We start from the raw sequence: 13,734 nt of genomic DNA on the forward strand, positions 1-13,734 counted from the left end.
CAAATGGCGTGCCACCTCCTGCTATGAGAAACATGCTGAAGGAAGGCCAGAGGATTCTTTCTCTCCTCCTCCTCCTCCTCCTCCTCCTCCTCCTCCTCCTCCTCCTCCTCCTCCTCCTCCTCCTCCCCCCCCCCCCCCCCCCCCCCCCAATCGTGCATTTCCTGAGTAACAGTGGGAACTAAAGTACATTGAGTTTTCAATGAGAGATTAGTTAAAGTAGAAACTACAAAGCCTCACAATATATCATGTGACCTTTCCATTATTCTAGCCACTCATGCTTGCTTTGTGAGCGATGGGTGATGCTGTACACATGGTGTGATCCACAGCGCGAATGTCACCGCTTGATTATAAGAGCAGTAGTGGACATTTCGACTCCAATTAGTAACCAGCAAAGAGCTATTTTGTGAGGACAAAATAATGTTGGCCAACGTTCCCAATTTCTAACTTGGCAAATTATTATGGAAATTAAAGGTAATGAGTATTCTCAAATCTTTATTTTGAAATGGGTTTTGTTTATTCAAAGTATTGGAATTTAATCAAAAGGTTGTAAATTCAAGCTACACTACAGACTTGAGCAAGCAGTCTCTGTGAGCAATATTGATGGAGTGCTGTTTTGTTGATGGTGCCATGTTTCAGATGAAATGTTGGACCCAGACTCCATCTGCCTCTGCAAGTATATGTTATAAAAAATAAATTCCAAATCTCTATTCGAAAAACAATATGGAGTTACCTGTTCCACTGGCCAACGCTGATCAGTCAGTCAACCCAGCCGTAAAACAGCTAATAGGGTCATGCATTAATTTGCTCGAACCTTGTATATAGATTTGACTGCTGCAATTGTCGACATGTTAACATTGACTGTACAAGGCGCACCATTGTTTGTGAAGTGGTTTAGAATATCTGAACGAAATGATGTGTTTTCATTCTTTTTCTGTCTGTCATCTTGCTGTCTCTCTCGCTATGTGTGTTGGGCAATTTTACAGGGAAAGTGATTTAGGCAATCACGGGGACCATTCACTTGCAGCACAAAACAAGTTACTGATGATGTATCTTGTCTGCTGCTGTTAATGGTTGTTGACACTACTGTCTGTCAGAATAGCTCCTCCATCTGAATATTGCTGGCGCTTTCAAGGAATGGACGCAGGATTTGTTTTTTTTTTCAGTGAGACTCGAGTTTATGGATTAACCAGTTTCTCTCAGCCCCCAGTGTTTACACCTACAACACTATAGAAAGAACTTTGCATGACAGAATGGATGATAAAACCAGTGATTCCCAACTCTGCATTGCTCACATTTGTCTGAGGTCAAGGAAACTATGAGATCTTCCAGTCCTGCAGTGGGTTCCCATGGAGTGGGACTGATGAGCCTCACAAAATTCTGTAGACTTAGGCGAGGCTGGAAGATCCTACCAGCAGCCAATGATGAGCTGCCTCTGCCACCAGAAAATGTGGCAGCAGGCAGGGTGTGGAAAATCCTGCCCAAAAAAGTTTAATTGCTTGAAGACTTAATTAAAATGAGTAAATATAGGCTGAGCACTCAAGTCTTCCATTGCCATCTCTCCCACTCATGAGAGAGGACTAAAATTATGGGATATAAATTGATTATGGAATTCAAGTTAAAAGGAATTCAAATTAACATGTTGGTTCCAACGAAGTAACTTTGAATGGAATTAATGCCAGCTTGATTTGAGAAGGTGGAAATAATCAAACTCTACCAGTCGATTCAGCCTACCAAGTAGTGTTTCAAAACTCGATCAAGGTAATTTAAACCCCCACAGATGACGGGGACAAGGGTGAGTAAATATGAGAAACGTATCTCCGACATGACCAATTGCAGTTTTAATGGAGCCACATTGGGGGTGTGGCAATTTAATCTGCTGTCAGAAGACAGGTTCCTAATTTAAATATCTTGATGAGGCCCGCTCCCCCAAGTAGTCAGAATCCTACAATCCCTCCACAGTTATGCTCCATCCCTAGTTATCTCTCTGTACCAACCCTGTCCTCCCCCACTGTACCCATGACACAACGTGAAGGAAACTTTTACTTCCAGGTTTCCTAGCCTCTATAGCCCACGCCCCTCCCGCCCACCTCCCTAGAAATCTCAGGGCCCGTAGTATCCAAGATAGATTGTCAGCTTCCTGCCTAGGTGAATAGCTCACATTGCAGATCAGGCACCTTTTGTAGCAATGGCCTAGTTTTCATTTACTTTGAAATCAGAGTTAAGGGTTAATAATCAAGCTCTGACAGACCATACATCCCTATTTCCTGAAAATAGTATTTTCAGGAAATAAGTGACTGAAAAGGCATTGATCATGAGTGATTAAAGAATAGCTTTAGTGACTGTGTAATAAACTTTGGCAGAGGAATCAATTAGCAATAGTCTAGGAGAGATGTTTAGGAAGATAAGCTGTTAATAAAATTACTCCTCAAAGGATTCAAGAACAGAAAGGTCAATACGTCTTGCTTGCAGAAAATAAACAACTTTGAAGTAAACAACCAGGACTGCGTATAGACTGTTTTCAAAGGATTCAAGAACTGATGAAACATGAGGTCATGTATCTTTGATGTAGGAAAACTAAGGTGCATTAAGGCACACGCTTTCCAACTGTTAGAAAGCTCAGAATGCTTTGTGTGGTATGGATTGATCAATTGTGCTGTTTTTAAATAATGTCTGTTCTATCAGTTGTCCTGTGCTTGCCTAAAGCAGGTTTTGAACCATAGATCAAACGGGACTTGATCTATGGTTCAAAACCTGCTTTAGGCAAGGTCGGGCAGCATGGTCGGTGCAGGCTTGGAGGGCTGAAGAGCCTGTTTCTGTGCTGTAATTTTCTTTTGTTCTTTGTTCTCTTTGACTAACGGTTGATTTGATGTATACTGATTGGCAAGTTGAAAATCAACACGCAGGATATTCCCCATGAGCGGCAGTGCTCTGCAATCAGGATCAGAAGCTGGCATTGTGCGGAGAAACAGTCACTCACTGTGATTCTCCCCAAATTAGCCAAATAAGGGTAGGCTCATCATCCAATTAAGGATGGCGGATAAGTTCTTGGAGTCAGAGGGTTAATAGAAGCAGCATTTGGATGTCCTTACAGATGAAAATGGAAATGCCCTCCCTCCAACTTCTGGTAATGGAAAATAAAAAAATAGGCCTTTCCAGCCAAGCCTCAACTGCAGAGGGAGGTGGACAGAGTACCTTCACAAGTTGCCTGTGGCTGTTGCTGAACCCAGGCAAGCACAAGGTGCTCCCGGGCAGCTGTTCTATTCCCCACCACCTGCGGGACCTGCAGGCCAAATGGAAAATCGCAGTCAGCCTCCAGCAATAAACCTTAAGTCGCCAATAACCAGTTCCGATACCTACCTGCTACTTGTGGGCAGGCAGACTTTCCACCTTTGGGAAAATGGTCTGAGGGATGGGATGTGTCATGTCCTAACTATATTAGGGGTTGAGGCTTTTACACAAAGGAAAAGGATGTGGTTTGCACAAAAAAATTCAAAATAACAACATTAGTGTGTTGAAGGAACTGTTGCCTGTACAGAGTAGAAAATGAAACTAAACAGAAGCCTGTGCAACACCCCAGTGACATCACCATCAAGTCACATGGCGGGCTCTGGAAGCAATCATGTAACTATTTAAATATATAACATAATGTAGCCAGGGAACCAGCATGCAGGCCAGCAGCACAGAGTTTTACATTTGTCTGTCTTCATTCTGGCCTCGACCAGGGTCTAGGTATCCAGCCTGACATCTCTATCACAAACTAACCTCTACGAAAGGGCTGTTTATGGTTCACAAAGTGTTTCTAAAAAAGGTTTAAAGACTTCCAATAAATTCGCTGCTGTTATTTAACAATATGACCAAATCATGGTATGGTGCTATGAGTAGCTGCTGCATCAACAATTTCAGTATGTAAGCAAATACAGTGGGTTAAGAAACCAAGTTGTGACCTTCACCTGATTTTCATCAAACGTAATTGTGCACTTTACTGTCGATCACTACCTTAATGGAATGTTACCTGCAATAGAAATATGCTTGGGTCTGCAGTAATTGCCACAATTTCCACTCTTCTACTTAAACTTGGGAAATGCCAATAATATAAACACTTTTCTGTTACATCTGCAGCGACCAATATTTACATAAAGATCATACAGTTCCCTCTGTATTGTTCACAGGCAAAAGGGAACAATGTCTCCTCTTGGCTCTGATTGTCTCTGTGAGAGTCTCTTATTTTCATCTTTGGATGTGCATCACTGTCAGCTCACAGAAATAATGTTTTGACTGCTAAATGTAACTAAAAAGTAAACATTTTCACATCAAACCCTTAAGAAGTTACAGATTAACTACAGCATCTTGCCTTAACTCCTGAACTATTTACTCTGACTGTCTCCCTTTTAAAAAATAAATGGCAAATGTTTATAGAATGGTACAAGCCAGAGATAAATTGTCTTCCCCATCTCAGTTCAGTATTTCTTCAATAATGAATTTTTTCTTTGTTGGAACTATTTAACTAATACCTTTGCCTTTCAATGGTTTAAAATTAAGCATAAAATTCACTTTTAAACCCAACTTAGAATCCCTACAGTGCAGAAGGAGGCCATTCAGCCCATCGAGCCTACACCGACAACAATCCCAACCAGGCCCTATTCCTGTAATTGCATGTATTTACCCTGCTAAGCTCTCTGACACTAAGGGGCATTTTAGCATGGCTAATCAACCATGCCTGCACATCTTTGGACTGTGGGAGGAAACCAGAGTACCCGGAGGAAACCCACGTAGACACTGGGAGAACATGTTCCTTAAGAAACACCGATGTTTTTATAGATAAATATAATAATAGCTCCATTTGCCATTTTGCTGCATTATTGCCAGCTAATGGTATGGATTTGTTTACTGATAAACTATCAATCAATATGAAACTGCCACCTTGTTAATTAAACACATTGTAATTATGCGTTGCATTAAAGAGTCACAGTTATGAGGTTTATCATTGTTGTTTTTGGGACTGTCTTTAATTTAGGATAAAATGAAGGGGTCATGTGTCCTGTTCTAAAATCTGCTTAATAGCAACTGTGGGTGGTTTTATTGTTCCGAGATTAAAGGGGCCCAAGTTTGTTTAACTGAAAAGACGACACAAGGTGTTTGCATTTAGAAGTGAGGCTCAACTCCCAGAAAAGCGTTGAGGATATTGGGTTGTAAACAATTGTGTATTAAACTGTCCATTTGCTTCCAAGAGAAAAGAGAGTTGAGCTAATAAGCACTTCTACTTGGATACTGGGCCCATGTGATTCACATCACCATGGCAATGCACATTGAGATGTGAAGGGTAAAGGCTTGTGCTATCAAGTTGCAGGCTTTCCTAAAATATCACAGACGGGTTAGTTTGCCAGGCTCTGGGAGCAAAAGCAACTAGAGGACAAAAATATTTTTTGCACTCTTTCTAGTTTAATAATATCCTTTCTATAATACGGTGACCAAAACTGGTACACAGTATTCCAAGTGTGGCCTTACCAATGTCTTGTACAACTTCAACAAGACGTCCCAACTCCTGTATTCAATGTTCTGACCAATGAAACCAAGCATGCCAAATGCCTTCTTCACCACTCTGTCCACCTGTGACTCCACTTTCAAGGAGCTATGAACCTGTACCCCTAGATCTCTTTGTTCCATAACTCTCCCCAATGCCCTACCATTAACTGAGTAAGTCCTGCCCTGGTTTGATCTACCAAAATGCATCACCTCATATTTATCTATATTAAACTCATCTGCCATTCGTCAGCCCACTGGCCCAATTGATCAAGATCCCATTGCAATCCTAGTCCTGTCCACTATGCCACCAATCATTGTGTCATCTGTAAACATACTAACCATGCATCCTAAATTCTCATCCAAATCATTAATATAAGTGACAAATAACAGTGGACCTAGCACCGATCCCTAACGCACACCGTTGGTCACAGGCCTCCAGTTTGAAAAACAACCCTCCACAATCACCCTCTGTCTTCTGTCATCAATCTAATTTTGTATCCATTTGGCTACCTCACCCTGGATCTCGTGAGATTTAACCCCATGCAATAACCTACCATGCAGTACCTTCTCAAAGGCCTTGCTAAAGTCCACGTAGACAACATCAACTGCACTGCCCTCATCGACCTTCTTGATTACACCTTCAAAAGCTCAATTAAATTTGTGAGACATGATTTTCCACTCACAAAGCCATGCTGACTGTCCCTAATCAGTCATTACGTCTCTAAATGCCTGTAGATCCTGTCTCTCAGAATACCTTCTAACAACTTACCCACTACAGATGTGAGGCTCACCGGCCTGCAGTTCCCAGGCTTTTCCCTGCAGCCCTTTTTAAACAAAGGCACAACGTTTGCCGCCCTCCAATCTTCAGGCACCTTTATTAGGTATGATTTAAATGTAAGGAAACAACAGGTGAAGTTCACAGTCTAAAACATGCAATCCATCTCTGTTTTATATGCAGAGATTTTATTCCAGGAGTGTGGGGTATAATAGGTAGTTGATTCATGAGTTTTCTATCCCTATCCCCATTGAAGTTGAATTTCAATCCTGTGTCTCTACACCATTTTTCTTGACTACTTAAGGAGAAAAATGTGTTAACAATGTTGTAAAATTTGGTGGCAAGAGTTATTACAGTTGTTACTGCTAGTAAAGGGATAAATGAATTATTTGAAACACTCATACTAGTTCATTAGAGATAGCAGACATGGCAAATCTTTGTACTCTTGACGCTATTCAAATAGCAGTTGGAAGAGTAGTCTTTTGATTGTTGTTTATTTTCTAAAATGCACAACACTTGTGTTGCAGTCTTCAGAGTGGAATGAATCTGCAGATCTGTTTTGTGAATGACAGTGGAAGTGACAAGGACAGTGATGTAGATGATAGCAAGACTGAAACTAGCCTGGATACCCCTTTGTCTCCAATGGTAAGTGTAACTATTTACTGCACTAATCAATTCCATAGGAATCTAATAATGCCACAGTTTTCATAATTGTGGAAATGGCTTCTTTAATTCCTGACCTTAATGCTTACCGACAGGTCAATTTTGGCTCAGAAGCTCTTTCCTTTTCAAAATGACTTCCTTTTCCTTAAAAAGCCTACTCATGACTCTCAACCATTCTGTTTTAACTTTTCCATCCTTTCTAAGATCCTTGAATTCATCATCGCTTCCTGCCTCTTCCACAGCTCACTCTTTGGGTCCTTACAGTCCATCATGTGTCTTTCACATTAGACTGAGCCTGACCTTGTTGAAATCAAGTGTCTAGTGAGCAAGAGGATTATGTGATCTCTTTTTCTCTTTAACCTCATTATGGTGATCACAATATTTGATCATCCTCCACTATTGACTTTGCAATCCATCTCCGCGTGTTGGCTTCTGGATGTACACTGAGAGCACAAGTGAATTTTTCCACAACTTTCCTCTGTTCCATGCTTGTGCCCATGCTGTCTGCTTTTCCTCCTATTAAATATTGAGAATACTAAACTCCATAATTTTGATTGCTGTCTGTACCTTTGCTCTGTCGTCACCTTTCCTGATTCCTCCCACCACCTCCTCCCCCTTTTAGGTTCAGCTGTGTTAAGTGCAACCTTGGGTTTTAAACTTTGTATTTTATTCCTCACCAAGATCTTGTACTTCCACTCCTCAACATTACCTCTCTCCATATTTACCATGTTCCCATTCTTGACAAAACTTTTTCATCAATTGTTCTGACTGAGGTGGAGAGATGAGCAATGCCCAGTTGCACTTCTCAATGAGATCCCAACCTCCATTCTTCACAAAATCCTGATTCATCTAAAACTAAAACTCAGACTTGTCCTGCCCAGCCATTAACCACCCTTGCTACCACATACTGGTTCCCTTGGCTGAAGCACTGAGTGTTCAGATTCCACCGTAACTTTATCCCTTGGCTTTCAAGGGGTTTAGTTTGTTTTATATCCACCCATCCATTTGCTGCAACAAAAGTGAATGAGTGTTCCACTGTCTCAAAGTCCTTCTCTAAATTCCCCCCACCTTATTAACCCTTTGGGCCCGATTCTACCATTGCCCGTTTCCGGGCACGAAACCGTGGTAAAGTCGGGCATGAGGCCATTATCAGGATGTGCGTCCGCGCAGATGGCCACTTTATCGAGGCCCGGGAATGGCCGTGATCTGATTCGCGCCTGAAACGGGCGCAACGACAATTTAAATGCATTTGCATGCATTTAAATTGAATTAATGAACTGCCCGCCCAAGTTTATCAGCATTTCCCCCTTTACCATCACGTTCGGGCATCCAGATTCGGCGCAAAACAGACATGTTCGGTAAAGGTCTGTTTCAGGCGCACCAGCTTCTGAAGAGGTAAGTTCAGAGCTTCCAACAGCTCTCTAACTCAGATCGGTGGTGGGGGGAGGGGTGGGAGGGAGGAGACAGGTCAGATGTATCTCTGGTGGGAGATCTGGAGGACAGATCGCTCTCTGGTGGGGGGAGGGCAGATTGTCATCTGGTGGGTGGGGGGGGCGGGACCGATCATTTTCTGGTGGGGGGGAGGGAGGAAGTGGCGAGTCAGATGCATCTCTGGTGGGGCGGAGGTGGGGGAGGAGGGAGGCCAGATCGATGTCTGGTGGGTAGGGGGGAGGGCGGGTCAGATCATTCTCTGGTGAGGGGGCAGGCAGGAGAATGAAGGCCCGATCGTTGTATAGGGAGAGGGGAGGCCCGATCGTTGTCTGGTGGGGAGGGGGGTGGCGGGGGAGGCCCGAACTTTCTCTGGGGGGTGGGGGGGGGGGGGAGGCCCTTTTCATTCTCGGGGGGCGCGGGGTTGGCCAGATGGATCTCTGGGGGGGAGAACAGGGGGGGTCCGCTGCCACTCTGTGGGCGATCGGTGGGGGGAAAGAGGGTCAGAGGGTCGTGATCGGTCTGGGTAGCGCGGGGGGAGGTGGATAAGGGGGAAAGTTATGTTGTAGGGGTGGGGGTGATGTCTGTGGGGACCATCACTCCCGGGCCGCTTTATCCGCTTTTTGCAGCCCGGGAGCAATGTGACAGCGGCGTGATTTTCAATTTTTTTTTCTCACTGCACATGCTCAGTTCTGACCTCCGATCGTTTCAGACGCGCTAAGCCCCACCCACAGTGCAATTCGGACCCGTGATTTTTTTTTCAGACTAAGTGTGTATCGGGGCGCCTGAGAACAGATTTCCAAGTCAGATCTGAATTGCGCCCAGATTCAGCACTTAGAATGAAAATGGTAAAATTAGGCCCTTTATCTGCCTTTGGAGCCTTCTTATTTTCACTTCTTTTAACAGTGCTTTCTATTAACATCAAACTCTTTCTCAAATACAGGGATGTCTATTTCTCTCAACTGTTGGAATGTGTTCTCTATGAAAGGTTTTAAAAGAAATATGCATTATTAAATGTCAAGATGGTTCATTATAATTTTAGTGGATTATCTGTCCCAGTTTTCTTTGTTTCTATTTTAAAATCTAACGAATGTTGTAAAACTGGGATTCGTGTAGAAATAATTTGCTTGTAAAGGTCCAGAACAAATTGCCCATTTGGTGTTGATAATTAACCCAGTTCTAATGTAATTGCATCAAAGGGTGATTGGTGTTGGTGAAGTTCACATCACATTGAAAGCCACAGAAACTGCAAAAGCTAAAGGGTTTAACTGGTGAGAAACCTTAAACAGGCACATAGTCTAGTAATTTCAAGCAATCATAGATTTAAGGCATGCAGATGAAAAGTAGGGAGATACAGACTATATGTTAATATATTTTTGCATGATTAATAGGACCCATTTGTAATGATGATTTTATCAGATTCTGCTCTCTGGATTACCTTTGATTGTTTATAACTGCTCTCCATTTAGAAATGCATCACAATAGCTGATCTCTCTCCCTAGAGCAAACAAAGCTCATCATACTCTGACAGAGACACTACTGAGGAAGAGTCTGAGTCACTTGATGATATGGATTTTCTTACAAGGCAGAAGAAATTGCAAGCTGAAGCCAAGATGGCTCTTGCTATGGCAAAACCAATGGCTAAAATGCAAGTTGAAGTGGAAAAGCAGAACAGAAAGAAATCCCCAGTGGCTGATCTGGTGAGTATTTTTTCCCATATTTACAAATATGATAACCCAGGAAACCTTTGACTTTAGCAGTAACTGACCTCAACTTTACACACAAATGAAAGCAGTCTGCAATAAGAATATTTCCTTCCGCAGTAACCAATTCTATCAATTGTATGGCCATTGTTAGTTTGAAGCTTTTCTGTCTCTATCAAACAATTTTAAACATGAGGATGTTGTGTATGCATTTGAAATAAAGAACTGAATTGTTGCTTTCTCTCTGCTACTCAGTGTATTTGTGCTATTGTAACAGTTGACTGGCATTACACCTCCTGATGTGGAGATGCCGGCATTGGACTGGGGTAAACACAGTAAGAGTTTTAACAACACCAGGTTAAAGTCCAACAGGTTTATTTGGTAGCAAATGCCATTAGCTTTCGGAGCGCTGCTCCTTCGTCAGATGGAGTGGATATCTGCTCTCAAACAGGGCACAGAGACACAAAATCAAGTTACAGAATACTGATTAGAATGCGAATCTCTACAACCAACCAGGCCTTAAAGATACAGACAATGTGAGTGGAGGGAAGGTTAAAGAGATGTGTATTGTCTCCAGGCAGGACAGCCAGTGAGATTCTGCAAGTCCAGGAGGCAAGCTGTGGGGGTTACTGATAGTGTGACATAAACCCAAGATCCCGGTTTAGGCCGTCCTAAACGTCCTAATTTCACAGTAGCTTCATTGCAGTCTTAATGTAAGCCTTACTTGTGACTAATATAAAATAAATAAAATAAACTCAACCTCTTGAGCCTGCTCCGCCATTCAATAAGAACATGGAAACCATGCAGACGCTACGACAACGGATGAATGAACACCGCTCGACAATCACCAGGCAAGACTGTTCTCTTCCTGTGGGGGAGCACCTTCAGCGGTTACGGGCATTCAGCTTCTGATCTTCGGGTAAGCGTTCTCCAAGGCGGCCTTCACGACACACGACAGCGCAGAGTCGCTGAGCAGAAACTGATAGCCAAGTTCTGCACACATGAGGACAGCCTACACCGGGATCTTGGGTTTATGTCACACTATCAGTAACCCCCACAGCTTGCCTCCTGGACTTGCAGAATCTCACTGGCTGTCCTGTCTGGGGACAATACAGCTCTTGGTAGTTCCAGATGAAACACTGCTTTATGAATACAGGAGCTTTACACAAAGTGTTAGGTTTTGGGATATTTTCTCCTGTTCTTGCTGTAAATGGTTTGACTCCCAGATCTGAGATCATTCTCTTTGAGCCCCAGTTTTATGAATTAGGAGCAGGATGGCCACTCGAATTGACTAGCATTGACCCGAACAGGCGCCGGACTAGTGGAATTTCACAGTAGCTTCATTGCAGTCTTAATGTAAGCCTTACTTGTGACTAATGAAGAATAAAATAAACTCGACCTCTTGAGCCTGCTCCGCCATTCAATAAGAACATGGCTCATCTGATTGTAATTTCATGCCTACCCCTAATAACCTTTCACCCCCTTGTTTATCCAGAATTTATCTACATCTGCCTTAAAACTATTCAGAAGATTCTGCTTCCGTTGCCTTATGAGGAAGAGTTCCAGAGACATTCAACCTTCTGAAAGAAAGAAATTCTCCTCACCTTTGTCTTAAATTGGTGACCCCTAGTTCTAGATTCTCCCACAAGAGCAAATGTCCTCTCCACATCCACCCTGTCAATACCCCTCATGATCTTTAAAGATTTCAATCAAGTCATCTCTTACTCTTCTAAACACCAGTGGATACAAGTCTAGCCTATCCAACCTTTTCTCGTAAGACAACTCATCCATTTCTGGTATTAGTCTCATAAACCTTCACTGAACTATTTCTAATGCATTTACATCCTTAAATAAGGAACCCAATACTGTACACAGTTCTCCAGATGTGGTCCCGGCAGTGTTCTCCTCAATTTCATTCAATTTTATCTGTGTAAACATTTGGTAACATGTCCACACTGCCTAACAGAAATTGTCAATTATTTACTTAAACTCCTGGAAATTATTCTTTGCCCTCAAAGCATCTCTCCCATTTCAAAATAAACAGTAATGGTTACAATATTGGATCCTATTTTAAATGTAAACGATTGAACAAATTTAAATAACAAAAGTTAAATGTGCATAATAATAGTATAAACATACTTAGATATTTTTATTATTCCTTCATGGGATGTGGGCATCGCTGGCAAGACCATCATTTATTACCCATCCCTAATTACTCTTGAGAAGAAGGTGGTAAACCACCTTGAGCCACTGCAATCCATGTGGCATATGGTGTAGGTTTGGTACTAATAGGAAGGAGTTTTCAGAATTTTGACCCAGCTACAATGAATGAAATGCAATGTTCCAAGTTAGGATACTGAGTGACACTGAAACATAGAAAAACTACAGCACAATACAGGCCCTTCAGCCCACAAAGTTGTGCCGAACATGTCCCTACCTTAGCGATTACTAGGCTTACCTATAACCCTCTATCTTACTAAGTTCCATGTACTTATCTAAAAGTCTCTTAAAAGACCCTATCGAATCCGCCTCCACCACCGTTGCTGGCAGCCATTCCACGCACCCACTACCCTCTGAGTAAAAAACTTACCCCGACATCTCCTCTGTACCTACTCCCCAGCACCTTAAACCTGTGTCCTCTTGTGGCAACCATTTCGGCCCTGGGAAAAAGCCTCTGACTATCCACTTGGAGGGACATTTGGAGGTGCTGGTGTTTCCTTGCATCGATTGTCCTTGCCCTTCTAGGTGGTAATGGTCGCACGATTAGAAGATCCCGCCGAAGGAGCCATGATGGGTTCCTGCAGTGTATCTTATAGATGCCACACACTACTGTCACTGTGCCTGGCAGTGGAGGAAGTGAGTGGTTAAGGTGGGAGATGGCTTGCTGATCAAGCAAGCTACTTTCCTCTTCCAGGTTCGCCCCCTTGCCAAAGTGTGTCTGTAATCTTTCACCCGGGGCTTTAATCTACCTCCATGAATGGAAAACGGCAGAATCTAAATGGTAAGTTGTTCTTTTGTACAAAACCTAATTCACACAGTGGGCTGGATTTAATGGAGGCAATGGAAGTCTTGACCAGCAGGAGTCCCACGTTGCCTCTTTTATGGAATGCTTACTGAATTAAATGTATCCAGGCGCTTAACTAGACAGCAAAGGGGGCCTTTCCCAGGATCAAGGAGCCTGGGCCTGGAAATACCCCCTGCCGAGAGCTGCCGGCCAATCAGAGGCTTGCATCTCTATTGAATGGCAGCACCATTGGGTAGGCGGTGTCTATTGCCGATGCTGCAGACTCACGAGGCCAGAGGTGAGTAATGGTGGCAGGGGTATCGTGGAGAGGGAGATGTGTCAGCAGGAGTAGGGGTGACTCTACGGTGGGCCCTCGTTGCAGCTATCAAGTCCCTGGATTACCATCGAGTGCCTTTGAGTGAGAGATCCCTCCTGAGAACCCACGAACCCCCTGGGTTTCTTGTTGTGCTCCCCACATGGTGAGCATCCTGTCCGCTGCTAGGCTAATACAAGCTGAGGTGGCATGAGGCCATTAAGTGGGCATTAATTTTCAACTTGTGTGTGTCAATTGATGCTTCAATTGCAGGCCTTCCCACCAGCCACTTAATCAGGGTGCAGGTGGGAAGGCAACAAAGTCT

At 43.2% G+C, this 13,734-nt stretch overlaps 1 protein-coding gene across 5 annotated transcripts in view; it reads left to right on the forward strand.

Moving 5' to 3' along the window:
* The window catches only part of schip1 (schwannomin interacting protein 1), a 177,912-nt gene that overhangs the window by 115,871 nt on the left and 48,307 nt on the right, over positions 1-13,734 (forward strand). For all 5 annotated transcript variants that reach the window (XM_078209014.1, XM_078209013.1, XM_078209016.1 and 2 more), the window contains 2 exons: positions 6,826-6,943; positions 9,892-10,089. In XM_078209014.1, coding sequence (XP_078065140.1) covers positions 6,826-6,943; positions 9,892-10,089 — 316 coding nt within the window. The remainder of the gene's footprint in view (positions 1-6,825; positions 6,944-9,891; positions 10,090-13,734) is intronic.

This window comes from Mustelus asterias, chromosome 3 (assembly GCF_964213995.1).
Source record: "Mustelus asterias chromosome 3, sMusAst1.hap1.1, whole genome shotgun sequence".
In the NCBI taxonomy this organism is placed as follows: Eukaryota; Metazoa; Chordata; class Chondrichthyes; order Carcharhiniformes; family Triakidae; genus Mustelus; species Mustelus asterias.